Source organism: Notechis scutatus, chromosome 2 (genome assembly GCF_049901735.1).
Source record: "Notechis scutatus isolate UNSWTSFEM ecotype Mainland chromosome 2, rNotScu1.2, whole genome shotgun sequence".
NCBI classification, from domain to species: domain Eukaryota; kingdom Metazoa; phylum Chordata; class Lepidosauria; order Squamata; family Elapidae; genus Notechis; species Notechis scutatus.
Genome location: NC_142010.1, coordinates 136,261,826 through 136,276,496, shown reverse-complemented (window position 1 = coordinate 136,276,496; position 14,671 = coordinate 136,261,826). Strand labels below are relative to the sequence as shown.

General features: G+C 40.9%; 1 protein-coding gene across 1 annotated transcript; it reads left to right on the top strand.

Moving 5' to 3' along the window:
• Window positions 1–207: 207 nt before the first annotated feature.
• On the top strand, window positions 208–11,229 carry LOC113422744 (keratin, type II cytoskeletal cochleal-like). Its single transcript, XM_026683874.2, has 9 exons — window positions 208–797; window positions 3,183–3,394; window positions 5,016–5,076; window positions 5,923–6,018; window positions 7,451–7,615; window positions 7,736–7,861; window positions 9,893–10,113; window positions 10,570–10,598; window positions 10,726–11,229. Exons 1-9 carry the CDS (start codon window positions 213–215, stop codon window positions 11,154–11,156), a joined length of 1,926 nt encoding a protein of 641 aa, XP_026539659.1. The 5' UTR covers window positions 208–212; the 3' UTR covers window positions 11,157–11,229.
• The last annotated feature ends 3,442 nt before the right edge of the window (window positions 11,230–14,671 follow it).

The window sequence follows — 14,671 nt, the reverse complement described above, 5'->3', positions numbered from 1 at the left end:
TATGCTTCCCAAGGAAAGGAAGCATAATCTTCCTAACCTGATAGCTATTTTGTACCCAGCCCAGATCCCAGAAGGTATATAAAGAATAATTCCTGATGTGAGCAGGACAAGACTTTGCTTCTCTCTTTAAGCTTCTCTCTTCCTCTTTGGGAGCTCTGTTGGCAGCTCAGCTTTGCTTCAACTGCTTGGGTTCTACCTTTTCCTTAGCCATCATGAGCCGGCAATGCTGCACCTCTAAATCCCTTAACGGGAGACGGAATTATATTTCTAGTGGTGGGCTCCATGCAGGCAGCAGTGTGTCCTCCTCCTTCCATAGCAGGAAATACTCTGGAGCAAACCTGAGTAGTGGGCTGTGCTACGGAGCTGCACCTTTTGGCTACAGCATTGGGCCGGCAGGCTTTAGTGCTGGAATTGCAAAGAACAAGGGATTTAGCAGTCGAAGTGCAGGGACCAACAGCCAGGCCGGAGCAGCTGGCAACCAAAGCAGAGGCCATCACAGGCATGAAGCATTCAGCAGCCAGAGTCTTGGTGGCGGGAATAGTTTTGGCAGATGCTGTCAGCTGCAGACCTTCAGCTCCCGAAGTCTGGGTGGTGGTGCCAGCAGAAGTGGTCTTGGTGCGAACTACGAATCCCTTGGCCGCTTTGGCGAAGGGAGGGGCATCCACACAGTCCGAATCAACCCAAACCTGTTGCAGCCTCTTAGGATCCAGATTGATCCAGAGATTTCTCGAGTGAAGGAGGAAGAGCGGGAGCAGATCAAAACCCTGAACAATAAGTTTGTCTCCTTCATTGATAAGGTGAGAAGAGTGAATGGTAAGACTGGCCTGTAATGTTCTGACACAAAGCTCTCTTTGGGCATTCTAATTAGAGAACAATTTTTATACCAGGTGGACTAAACTTGTACTGAATACAGATGAGGGTTGCTATGACCTTATTCGTATCATTCAATTATACCAAATACTTCTTGTTTTTGGAACTTGTGCTGTTTTCCTTCAACGGCACCTTCCTTTTCTCCATTTTGCATGCACAAATATTAAAATGGCAACTGCGTATGCACTAGCCCCAACATTAATCTAATCCATTTACAATTTGCACTAAATTTAGCATCAAATCATTAAAACTTGCACAAATTGTGACTAATCTGTATATGGAAAAAACAACAATGGACCACTTGTTAGAGATCCTTTATTAAAGCAATGAGCTTTTGGGGGGGAGAAAATTCATATGGCTTTGGATGCATGGTTCTGTTCTCCCATACATAGGATTTTTGGAGGATTATTATTTTTTTTTTTTTATGTATGTCTTTGGGTTAGTTTTTTGAGAGCTTTAACCAGTCTCTCCAGTTTTCTTGTCAAGATTTTCCAGAAATAGATTGCCATTGCCTCCTCCCTAAGGCTGAGAGAGTGTGGTTGACCCAAGGTCACCCAGTTGCTTTCACACCTAAGGTGCAACTAGAATTCACCATCTCCTGGTTTCCACCCTGGTGCCTTAACCATTAGACCAAACTGTCTCTTATACATAGATCTGGAGAGGTTCAACGTATTTATTATTAAATGTATTTGAAATTGTGGCCACACAGGTAGTCCTTGACTTAACAACAGTTCATTTAGTGGCTGTTCAAAGTTACAACATCACTGAAAAAGTGACTTATGACCATTTTTTACACTTACGACTGTTGCAGCATCCCCACAGTCACGAGAGGCCAGTCGAGGAGATGCGTGCCTCGATGTGGGTGATGTTGAATTGGCCACACCCAGCCAATAACATGACCACCAAGCCATGCCCACAAATTCACATGACCAAGCCATGCCCACCAACTAAGCCACGCCCACAGAACTGGTTGTTAAAAAAATTGAATCCCACCCCTGGGCCACATTATTTATGTTCAGATGCTTGGCAACTGAGTCACATTTACAACAGGTACAATGTCCAGAGTTATGTAATCGCCTTTTGTGATCTTCTGACAGGCAACGTCAACGGGGAAGCCAGATTCACTTAAAAGCCATGTTATTAATTGAACAACTGCAGTGATCCACTAACAAATGTAGCAAGAAAAACTGTAAAAGGGACAAAATTCACTTAAGAAATTTCTTACTTATCAAGTGAACAAATTCACTTAAGAAATTTCTTACTTAACAACAAGGGGCAGTGGTGGGATTCAAATATTACCACTGGTTTGGTGAGCACGTGCGTGTCAAGCATGCACTTTGCGCAGGCACAGAGGCATTCCAACTCACCTCCTGCAATTCTGCACTCTCCCTGTTGCTTCGACAGCTGCCACGCAGCACTCCGCTGTGACGTGCAAAGCAGCTGCGCTTCAAAATAAGGGAATAAAGGTGGGTGTGGGAGCCCAGGTGAGTGGGTGGGCCCAATAGCAGAGTGGCAGAGAGAATCAGTTTAGTCTCTGCTGTTCATCACTGCTACTGGCTCGGTAGAACTGGGCCAAACTGGTAGAATACCACTACTGAATTTGGGACTCAATTGTGGTTGTAAATTGAGGACTATCTGTATTTCCCCTTGTCCCATCAAGATGTTTTTCTCAACTGCTTTTGGATGGATTAACCAAATGCTATACTGGGAACTGCTCTACAACATCTTTTGGGGAGTTATCTTACCTCGGGCAACATTTGTCTATGTGTGGATTACAGTGAACCCATCGTCTCTCACACACACACAGAGTCCAGAGTACTTCTACCCATAAAAGGCGTTCAACAGAAAGCCACAGCTAATCCAGCTTTTGTTAGAATCCTATATATGCTAGTTAGGGAGGAAGGCATTGCAAGCACTGAGTACTGCAAATTGCCGTGTTTTTCCAATGCCACATTGGAAATTCTGCCCTTCTCTAATTCATTGCTGCAACTTTTAAGTCAATCATTCTCAAGGAACCTGAGAATATTTTTAGCGGTTGACTTTGCATTTCTGATGCTCAGAGCAGTGATGTAAACATTTGGATGTGTGCCCCTTCTTTCTTTCTTTTATAGGCCTTTTCAGTCCTCTAGATCTTCCCAGACATGAAATGGTGATGCTTAGTTTTTTCCCCAAAACAATAATATCAGTAACAAGAGGAAGAAGAATCATTCTTTCAGTCAAAAAAGTAGCTCCTTTACCTTCCTAATAGATCCTAAGAATCTGTTGATAGTCTGAAACAGTAGAAGAGCATCTAGACATGTCCCTCATTACAGGTCAAGCACTTGGAGCAACAGAATAAGCTTCTGGAAACCAAATGGAACTGCCTGCAGCAGCAGGAGCCTGTGGAAAAGGCCAACATTCAGCCCCTCTTTGAAAATTACACCACAGCCTTGAAACAGCAGCTGCAGCGGCTGCTGAATGAGCGGGAACAGTTGCAATTGGAGCAGTCAAAATTCCAGGATATGGTTGAAGAATTCAAAAGCAGGTAATCAGTGAGAGATTGAAGCAGGTGGGAAGAAGGTAAGCTTCCCAAGGCCCAACCATGTCAAAAAGTAGTTGGGGATCCTTGAAAATGGACTGGGTTCTCTTAAATATAGATCTGCCCTTTTGTTCTGTAGTAGCAAGCATAGACACATTAACCCATGGTCAGGTGTGCGCTGTCCTTTCTAGATAGCTGTGGGGCAACAATACAGGCTCAATACAGATCTTCTTCTGGCATGGGTGGGTGAGAGAGGGACCTCATTAATTATCCATTATAGCACACTGGCTATTATCTCTTGCATTGTATCTAATATCTTTAAAGCAGAAGTCCAAAACCTGGGGCCCAGAGCAATGTGTGCGTTGTCCAAAACCTTGAGTGTGGTTCTCAGGTTCCCTCCCCAAATTGCCACCTGCTTATAATTGCTTATGTGACAGAAGATGTTAATATCTACCTAGTGGGAGGGGCAATCATATCCAATGTGCTTAATCATGTTAATTTAATTAAGTGCTAATTTAAAAGGAAAGGAATCAAAATTAAGTTTGTGTTGGCTTTATTTATTTATTTAGTTATAAAATGTATTCTCTTGGGTTTTATTTTTTATTTTTGTCAAAGTCCCATTGACTTAGGGTGAAAGGCACACCTTAGTCCAGTGGTGGCTAACCTTTTTGGGCTCCTGTGCCAAAAATTGTGCATGCACTTGCACACCCACACTCGTGTGCCAGCACCTAGAAGGCAATGCGCACGCCCTCTCACGTTCCCTGCACATGCACCCGCAATCCCCTGCCCACTTACCTGCACTGCACCTCCCAGCTGATTTTGGGCCTCCCAAGCTTGAGGAAATCCTCTGCAGCCTGAAAAATAGGCCTGTTTTGTCACTTATGGTATTTCCGGAAATACAGGAAGTAATAAAACGGGCCTATTTTTCAAACTGCAGAGGCTTTCCTCAAGCCTGGGAGGCCGGAAAAGGCCTCAAACCAGCTGAAAATCAGCTGTGAGGTGCGCACATGTGCAGTGAGGTAAATTTGCCTGTGGCTTGAGTGCCAGCACAAATGGCTCTGCGTGCCACCTCTGGCATGCATGCCATAGGTTCGCCATCGCGGCCTTAGTCTAACCAATCAAAAAAGTGATAAAATGTAGCTGTAGAGCAGACCTGGGCAGCATTAAAAATTATTGCACATTTTGTACCACTCTCCTTCATACAGAAAAGGTTGGGATGGAGCACTGGCTGAAGGTCATACCAAGATCCCCAGCTTTTGAGGAACAAAGTTCTACCTTTCTTTTCCCAAAGCGTGCTATGTGTGTCCTAGTATCTCCTCTTCCTTCTTCAAATCTGAAACTGTTTGTAGACCTAGTGGCTGAGGTCTGTCCTTTTGAGATAATTGAGATTCTTTGAGATAATTCAGTATCTGTACAATAGCCAAGAGGATTCCAATCCAGCCAATGAAACCTCTCCCCTGACCCATCAAGGGTCATGAGGCAAAAGCTTTGAGCTCACACTCTGCCCCAAACCTGACATTCACTCACACAAAATTTTGCAATTCAGTTGATTTGTGTGCATCTTGTGTGTATGTTTGTTTATTCAAGCTCTTAGCTATCTCCTTTTTCCCTTCCCCCCCATTTCAAGGTATGAAAAAGAAATCAACCACCGGCTGGAAGCAGAAAATAATTTTGTGCTGCTAAAAAAGGTTAGATATTTCTGGTTCTCAAAAAAGTATAATTAAAATGATTCAACCCTCACCCAATATGTACAGACTTGTGAGCAGCAGTAATGCTGGAGCAGTCAGGATGTAGGTTTATTGCAATAAAAATAAAGGCCTGTTAAATTTATCTAAGGTCAATATGAGCCACTTTGCAACATTTTTAGACAGGGTGCAAATTGATTTCATTCATTCTTTCATAACATGCATACATTTCAGTGGTCTTCAGTCATTAATCACTGGTAGCATATAGACTGGAGATCGGGAGACATGCTCCCTTCCTAATCATCCCAGCTTATTGTTCCTTGTTGATGACAATTTTGTCAATTTTGAGAGATCACTAGAAGAGGAGAGATAGGACAAACAGCCCAGTCTCCTTTTCTGGTGTTCAAATTTTCACTGCTTGGAAATCAGGCTTGTTTTTCTAAGGATATGTCCCAGGCTGACAAAAGCATTTCCAATAAAACAGTTGATCAGTGAAATGCTAGTCTACTGCAAGAGAAAACCATCTAGCCAATGCTGATTAAGAGGCTTAATGGGACTAATAGTCCAATATATTGAGAGAGGACAAGACTTGGAAAAATCCTCTATAGGACAATAATAATAATAGTTATAGTAAAAATAACAATAACAACAACAGCAATAATAATAATAATAATAATAATAATAATAATAATAATAATAATAATAATAATAATGTTGATTTGATCACCAACCATGTCAACTTCATAAGTGAAGAATGTGGAAAAGATCTTTAGGGGACACATAATAAAATGTTTTGAAAAATAAGTTTTGTTCTGTTAAGATAAATGTACTTTCTGTCATGTTTTTCAGGATGTTGATGTTGGGTATAGCAACAAAGTTGATCTAGAAGTGAAAGTGGAATCCCTGAGACAGGAGCTCAACTTCATCCAATGTGTCTTTGAAGCTGTAAGGATTCCCACATATGTGGTTTATTCCTTCTGCAATGAAAAGATTTATGATCTTTGCTTCCCTTGGGTTACTTTCTTTCATTTTACTTTGTACCAGGAACTGGCCAAAAGAAAGAGGATTATCTGATTTGTTTTTCATAACCCAGGGCAGAGAGGTGGAAAAGATCCAACTATCTCCCAGGTAGTTAGTAGTAGAAGAATCCAAGGAAGAGAAAGCACTTAGTTTTGTTCAGGGCCGTCTTAACAGCATTATGGGCCCCGAGCAAAGCAGTATACTGGAGGCCCTACGGCAACTACTCACAGGAATAAAAATGTAAATGGTCGATAAAATTAAACTTATATTTATTTTATTGGACTTAAATCTTGATCTTAAATAACTACTACATGTTTATCATACAAATATTCAATGTTGTGAATGAACCTCAGATTTAATCACTAATAATTTATGCGTAGCCCTATATCTGTGTTCATATACAATGTATAAATATAATCAATAATCATGTCATTAGGGTCATTAGATATATCTATTAACTCATTGGACTGAACAGAATGATGAGCCCACACAGAATAATGTGCGGGCTCATCTCATCAGCTATGGGGAAAAATCAGTGTGAATTTCTATTAATGCATGATAGTATTAATTTAAAAAATGCAGTAAAATGTAATAAACACGTTGCTGTATTTATATGATACAAGGTGCATTGAAGGGTTAACCTACACAGATTAGTATGGGGCCCCTATGCTGGTGGGGCCGATGAGCAAGTGCCCATTAGGCCCATGCGTTAAGACAGCCCTGGTTTTGTGGGTCCATTGCACGCATTGCAGGGGATTCCCTTGAAGAGTTCCCTGACTATTTAAAGTAGGGGTATCATTATTGACTACCATAAATAATGGAAGGTTTTAACCAAGTTCATATATACAGTTCAAGAATTTACCAATATCTGCATCAGAGGATAGGTAAAGCAGAATAGAGTCCTAATTTGGTGGAATCTTTCCAGGCCCATCAGGCCCTATAATTATGAGAGTGATGTTATCACCTCAGGTGATCTTTTCTAAAAGAATCAGGGAGGCTCCTGGGTATTGTTTCTGAACATGATAATTGTTCTTCCAAGTTCAATAATATAATTATAGAAATCTTACAGTCTGATAATGTCCCTGAAACTTTTCTGTCACTATTGTTGAAGTAGGTTGCATGTATTGCAAATCAAACCAGCTCCTCCTAGGAATGATGAATGCTAGGAATGAGGATGCTACAGGGTTCTCTAGGGGAAGGGGCTAAAATGATGAGGAAAATGCTATAATTGATAAATGGACCATTTGCTCAAAGGAGAAGATGCAAACCTTTCTAACGTGTCTTCTTCTATTGGGATAGGAATTTCTTGCATTATTCAGAAGTACTTTCAGCATCTCTTGCAACTTCTTCCTGACAGGAAATAGAAAGCTTACAGGCAGCAAATTCAGAAACCAGTGTTGTTGTGTCAATGGACAACAGTCGAGTCCTTGACATGGAGGGAATAATTCACTCAGTGAGATCTCAGTATGAAGAAATTGCCCAGAGGAGCAAGGATGAGGTCAATGCTCTGTATGAAAACAAGGTAAGCTTGGCTTAACTTATTTTCCCAAGAGGGAAATGCGTGTTTTTATTGACGTTAGTAGAAACCAAAGTTACAAAGCCACAACAAACTTAAAGGAATAAGACTTCTCCTGTATTTCAGTATAAAGAGCTACAGAACACATGGGGACACTATTGCAGCAATCTCAGCAGTAGCCGTCACGAAATCCAAGAGCTTACCCGTCTGATCCAGAGAGGCAAAAGTGAAGTGGAAAGTACCAAAAAACAGGTAAAAGAAGTTGATTTAAGTCTGGAGTAGGCAAAAATATGCTCTGCCAGATGCTATTGTACACATATCTCCCACCTATCTTCCATCAGTAGGCTTGATGTGAAGGCAAGAAAAGTCCAACATCTGAAGGATCATCCGTTGCCCACCTCTGCACTAAATGGGACAGGGAACAAAGCACATTTTACAAAGATGCCTGAAATATTTTTTTTTTAAAAAAACACAATTTGATTCTTTTCCATTTAAAATCTGGAATTGGGCACGTATATAAGAACTAAGGACATAATCAAATCCTGATCCTGAGAAAGGAAGGAAGCAGCGTGGGCAGCACAGGCAGTTATGGGTGCCCCTAGAAAGGTACACGTCCCTGCTCCATGAGCTATATGGATTGCCAGCTTTTTTCCAGTTCCAATTCAAGGTGCTGATTTTGACCTTTAAAGCACTGCACGGCAGGAAGGCAAGTTGTTTGAAGGACTGCCTCTCCCCAGTTACATCTATCCTTCCCATCAGGTCCAGCAGGAGGTGCATATTATAGATTCCATATGCTAAGGAGCTACATCCAATGGGACCTGGGGGATGAACCATTTTTGCCCTGGCCCCTGCCCTCTGAAACATCCCCTCCCATGTTGAGATTATGTATGCATGCATGCATGTATGTATTTGCATTTCATATTTTTAATGCCCATTTCCCTCAAATATAAAGTCCAATCCTATCGACGTTTGGAAATCTCCTTTTAGCAGGCCTTGGGATCCCTTGGTAACAGGGAGGCCACAAATTTGGTTGCATTATGCATCCTCCCGTTATGATCTTGCTTATATGATTGTTTTAATTAGTTAGTTTTATTGAACGTCATCCAGAGACACACTTGTGGACGGGGAGCTATACTATAGAAATCTGATGAACAAGGAAATGGGAATTTAGCCAGGTATTTTTGCAGTGTTAATTTTATAGATTAAGTATACAGTACTGGCAGGGGTGGGATTCAAATTTTTTAAAAACCAGTTCTGTGGGCATGGCTTAGTTGCTGGGCATGGCTTGGTGGTCATGTTATTGGCTGGGCATGGCCCACTCAATATCACTCACATCGAGGTAGGCATCTCCTCGCCTGGCCTCTCATGACTGTGGGGGTGCTGCAACAGTTGTAAGTGTGAAAAATGGTCATAAGTCACTTTTTTCAGTGCCACTGTAACTTTGAATAGTCAATCCACACAAGCAAAGTACCAGCAAAGGAGGGGGAAAAAACTCCAGAGAAATTCCAGAGACAGGAAGTCTAGTCCTGCCAAGAATGTAATAAGGGTTAATGGAGAGGCAGTTTCTGTAAGCAACACCAGAATGTTTCCTTCCTGCCTTCCTTACAGGATTAGGCCAGTAATTTCTTCTAACAACCGGTTCTCCAAACTGCTTAGAATATTAACAACTGGTTCTAGCAAATAGGTACGAACTGGTAGAATCCCACCCCTGAGTACTAGTTATCTCATTAGATCTCCCATCAAGTCTTACTTACGTTTGTTCCTGCTTGGCTTCCAAATTCAGACAACACTGGATTTGTTCAGGTGGCATGGCTATAGCAATTAAGAATTTAGAAGCTATTTTGATGCAAAACCTAGGGGCTATCATAGTTAAATGTGATTCCCCAGAGTCTGTCTAAAATATATGACCCAATGATCATTTTTAATATGCAGAAAGGGCAAATGACAAATGACACGTTGACTTGGCGGATTAAACGTATAATTAAGTTTCACTTCAAACACATTTGAGTTATCCTGTCCTTTTCTTTTTGGGGTTCTACCCAAAGACCAACTTTGTCCTCATCCCCTGGAGAATTGATAGCACATTAAGGATCATTGAAATTCAGACATTTGATTGATGGATTTAGAAAAAAGACCATGCTTTCTTATCCACACACACCCTGGTCATTTTGTGCCTTTGTGTTTAATTCCCCCTTTCTCTCCTCTCCACTACCTGCTGAGGAAGCTCAAGTTGTCCCAAGTTCATTCTTTTTTTCTTTTCTTTTTGGTCTGGCTCTTTTCAAGATTGATGCCTTACAGACATCTATTGCTGACAATGAGCAGCGGGGAGAGAGTGCTTTGAAAGATGCCAGGTTAAAGCTAACTGAGGTGGAGAACAATCTGCAGAGCTCAAAAGATGAACTAGCTCGCCTGCTGAGAGATTACCAGAACTTGCTGAATCTCAAGATTCCCCTGGATATTGAGATTGCGATGTATAAGTCACTTCTGGAAGGAGAAGAGAACAGGTAAGTGGGTTGGAAAAAAAATAAAATGGGGGGAAAAATACACCAAACCACACAGCTACAGATTGTTAATGTTCTTGTGGGAAGGTCACCTGGTCATGTTTCAGAACTACAGTATGAATATGCTGTAATAAAAAAAATACTGAATGAATCAGATGATAGTTTAAGTATAGAAAGAGCTGCTATTTAAATGGCTTTGCACTGTTTATGGCCAACTTTTCACTTTTAATAAATTCTAGATTGTGGTCAGAGGGGATAAAAAAAAACACAGGACAAATACACTAATATACATCATTTGAACCTACCAGCTGTCTTAAAGGATCACAATTCAAAAATGAGCTGGGAAAATATGTAAACATTTGAAACTCAATCAGCCAACTCCTTTGTGGGTACTGATATCTGGGATACAGAGCTAGCTTCTTGGGACATTAATAATTATTCATACTCTTTTCTCCACAGGATATCTAATGCTCCTCCTGTTAAAATATGTAAGTAGTTTGAAAAGTATATGTGTATTGTCATGAACATTGCCTGATGCCCTAGATTCATATCCTTGGATTTTAAAAAAAAATGTTATTCAGCATTGCTTCCCCTCACCCCTTTTTTTTCTTATAGCTGTTGTAGGTTCCCCCAACATCTCTGGAACTGGTGGACGTTCTTATGGTGGGACAATTGGAAGGAGACAAAGAAACATCAACAGCAGTGGAAGATCCAGCTCTAGAAGTGGAGATCATGGCAGCAAACCTGCACTTACCTCTAGGAGTGGAGACAGCCTTTCTAAATCCTCCATAAGCTCTGGATTTGGACAAAGTGGTAGCTCTACTGTGGTCCCATCTACTTCTAAGAATTCTGATGTGGCAAATGTGGGAAGTTCTGGAAGTTACAGTTCTAAGAGTAGAGGATACAGCAGCACAAACACCACACGTATTTCCGCAACCACTGGGGTTAGTAGCAAAGGTGGCTCCGGAGGGATCTCTGTGAGTGGCAGCTATAACATCCAGAGCAGTGGAGGATACTCTGGGGATGATTACAGCAGTCATTATTAGAACCTGGCACAAATGGCATCTCAACATTCTCCACCTCTTTGTGAGCAAAACCGTAACAAACTCTAAAAATTAAACGAGGGAGGGAAAATTTCACTAAACTTCTGGGGGGGGGGGAGTTTTCCAGTAAGTTCCCCATGTAAGAATAATCATTCACTGTTTTTCCAGTTTGCTTTTGAAGCTCTTTTGTTCCTGTCACTGCAGAATATGGGATTAGTAATTGCATTGGTAACCTTTTTTTTTTTTTTGCAAACTCCACAGAACCCTGAATATTGAGTATGTGTGTGTATGTGCGTGTGTGAAGTATATCTACAATGGTAAGAAGTCAGTTGGCCATGTTAGGGGAAACATGGGTAGAAACAGGGATAGGGAAGGAAAGGGAAGACTTTGCAAACTTTCCAAGTTCTTCAGCAGATATTTTAAAGGATTAATCCAAGAGCAGCAGGTGTTTTCCACTAATATTCCCTATTTATATAAAGAAGCCTCATTTAATCACTCCTCTGACCCCCAAATGAAAACCAGCAGCTTAGCACAGAAGTCCAATATTCCTTTGATAGTATATTCCCACAAGGCAGCACTTGAGGTCTTTCAAATATATGACCTTTTAACAGAACTATACGCTACATCTTTCTGCTGTAACACAGTAGGTACTTTCATAGTTATTGAGAATGCCAACAAAAAGTACAGAAATAACATCTGAATTACACTTCAAATTTCTGATCCCATCCTTGTGGGAGAACATGTAACACACGGCTATTGTTCATCTGCTTGCCATTACTGTTGGGGAAAAAAACCCCTCCTCTTTTCTTTGTCTTGCATGTTTCATGCCATTTCTCCAAATCAAATAGTATTTCATTCTTTAGCTGTAAAAATCTGCAGTGTCCAAGAATGACTGTCTAAAATGAACCACCTCTGATGGCATCTTTGAACAATGTGAAGACAGAAAGTGACTTCCTGCATTTGGAATGAATGCGTACAATGCTTCTCAGATTTGATTAGACATTTAAATGCTACAGCCCTGACCAATTAACTAAATCTGAATAAATTACACTTTTCCATACAAAACACAATACTTGCAAGTGACAGTAACACTTGAGGTTTTGGGGCCACAGAATTCAAGATAACTGTTTCTTTTTTTATTATTTTTGGGAAGCAGAAACAAAACAGTGCTTTTCTACTGGATGGAAATAATTGTTAGAATATGTATTCTACAAGCAGCTTTGCTGAATTTCTTGGCATGAAAAATCCTTTGTTGTTAGGTTTTAAAGTTTATGAACCATCATTTCTGGGACGTTTTGCAAGGTTTCACTGCAGCAATCCTATAGGGTTTTAATGGCTGCATAAATGCACCTGGATACTATGCTACTATGCTAAAATCAGAGCCAGAATTCTATTAAGAACTCAAGGGAAAGCAGACAGAATGTGGGTTGTTGTGAAAACAAACAGTGCACAGATCAATTGTGTGTTGGAGCAACCATTCATCTTTTTAGGTTTAGGTGACAGTGTTGGTTTTAAGGATCTAGGCTGGGTTCTATGAATGGCTACTCTGATGGAACAATATCTTTTAAAGGTACTTCTACTCAGGGGAAAGAAGGATCTGTTCTTGTTTCTAGAGAGATACAGGTGTGAATCGCATTAGCAACCCCTTTTTCCTCACGCTGTTATTGTCCATTTACAAACTGCCTTTATATCCTCTGCACAGGCTACTTCCTATCCTTTCCTGTACTAGTTAGTAATATACATTAACACAGCGATGCATTGATTAAATCATGGTGCAGAAATTTGGGGGGGGGGATGGGTTGAAGAGTTTACATGTAAAAATGTGTCCCCCGCCCTTTTCTGTTGCATGCAAGCTAGAGCTGGCCTGCATTTAAAAGAGACTGTTCTGTCACAAAATGAACCAGCCAAAATGGGTCATAATCTGTATTACATGTTGAGATGAGGAAGGCAAGTGCTGCTCTTTGCTTGAGAACCTGCCTTAGTTCCTTCAATAATGAATTCTGTGCTCTATTTATCCACAATAATAAATAATTAAATAAATAAATAAATAAATTCTTGCTTTTCTGAACCAAATACTCTTTCTGGCTTCAAGATTTTCTTATAAGCATTTATGATTGGCAGCGGATATTGGATCAAGGTCAAAACAGAGTAAATAACAGAAGAATTCAAAAGACTTTCCTATCAGAAGCCCCATTCGTTTGCCATATGGCATTGCTGAAAGTTTTTGTACACCTCTGCTTGTATTGCATTTGTGAATAAAGCTCAGCTTTTTTTTTTTTTTTTTTAGAAATGGGAAATGGCACTGGGATCATTCACATCAATCAATATCAATGAATGCCTGGTGTGCATGTCAAAATACATGCTTTGGAAAATGCTTTGAAGCAATTTGTACCACATAAAATTGTGGGAAGAAGCACCATGTGTGTGTGTATGCGCATGCACGCACAGAGATACACACACACACACACACACACCATACTGCAGTTTCCCATGTGAAAAATTGTGAAGAGGGCGCATGCAGGTAAAACATAAACCAAATTCATACTAATGAAAAATGAATCATACAACCATAGAGCTGGAAGGGGCCTGAGAGATAGTCCAATTCCCTGCCCATGGCAGAAGTCCTTATTTCATCCCAGACAAATGGCTGTCCAATCTTTTCTGGAAAACCTCCAATGATGGAGCAGCCACAACTCCAGAAAGCAGACGATTCATTATTCTCACTTTCAGGACATTTCTTATCCTGCCTTCAGGTCCTATGAAAAATAAATTGACCCCTCCCCTCTTCCAGTGGTGGAATGCTGCCAGTTCAGACCGGCTCTAGAGAACCAATAGTTCCGATGATTAGCTGGCCCCACTCACCCGCCCCCGCCCTATCCTGTCCTATATTTCCGTCTTTTTCAGCTCAGCTGATTCGCGTGGCACAGTGTGTTTCCGCACCTCAGGTTGAAATTGGTGGTTTTTTTTTTAATGTTGTTCACGTGCTCACAGAACCAGTTGTTAAACCGGTTGTAGCCCACCACTGCCCTCTTCTCTGTGACAGCCCCTCAAGTACTGGAAAACAGCTATCATGGTCACCTCTAATCCTTCCGTTTGTTTGGCTAAATATACCCAGCTCCTTTCATCCTATGGCTTATCCTGCATACCCCTTATCATCTTTGTTGCTCTTCTCTGCACTCTTCCTAGGATCTCTGCGTCTTTATTTTATCCTGTAGACCAGAACTGGATGGATCAGCTTTGTGAAGCATGCTGGTTCTAGACTCCTTACATCAAACACAAACTTGGGCGAGATAATTAGAAACCCATTTATGAGTTCATGATTCTGATATGCTTACCAGCAGACCGATGATACTGGATTGTGTCCTGGAAATCGTGGCTTAAATGCCAGCAAATAAGTCGAAGAAAAATTTGAGCAACTCTGCAACAATTAGCAGTACTTAGCACCATCTAGTGGGAAGCGAAGGACCCACATAGATAAACTTACAGAAAAAAACGATTTAATTTAAATCTCAGATATA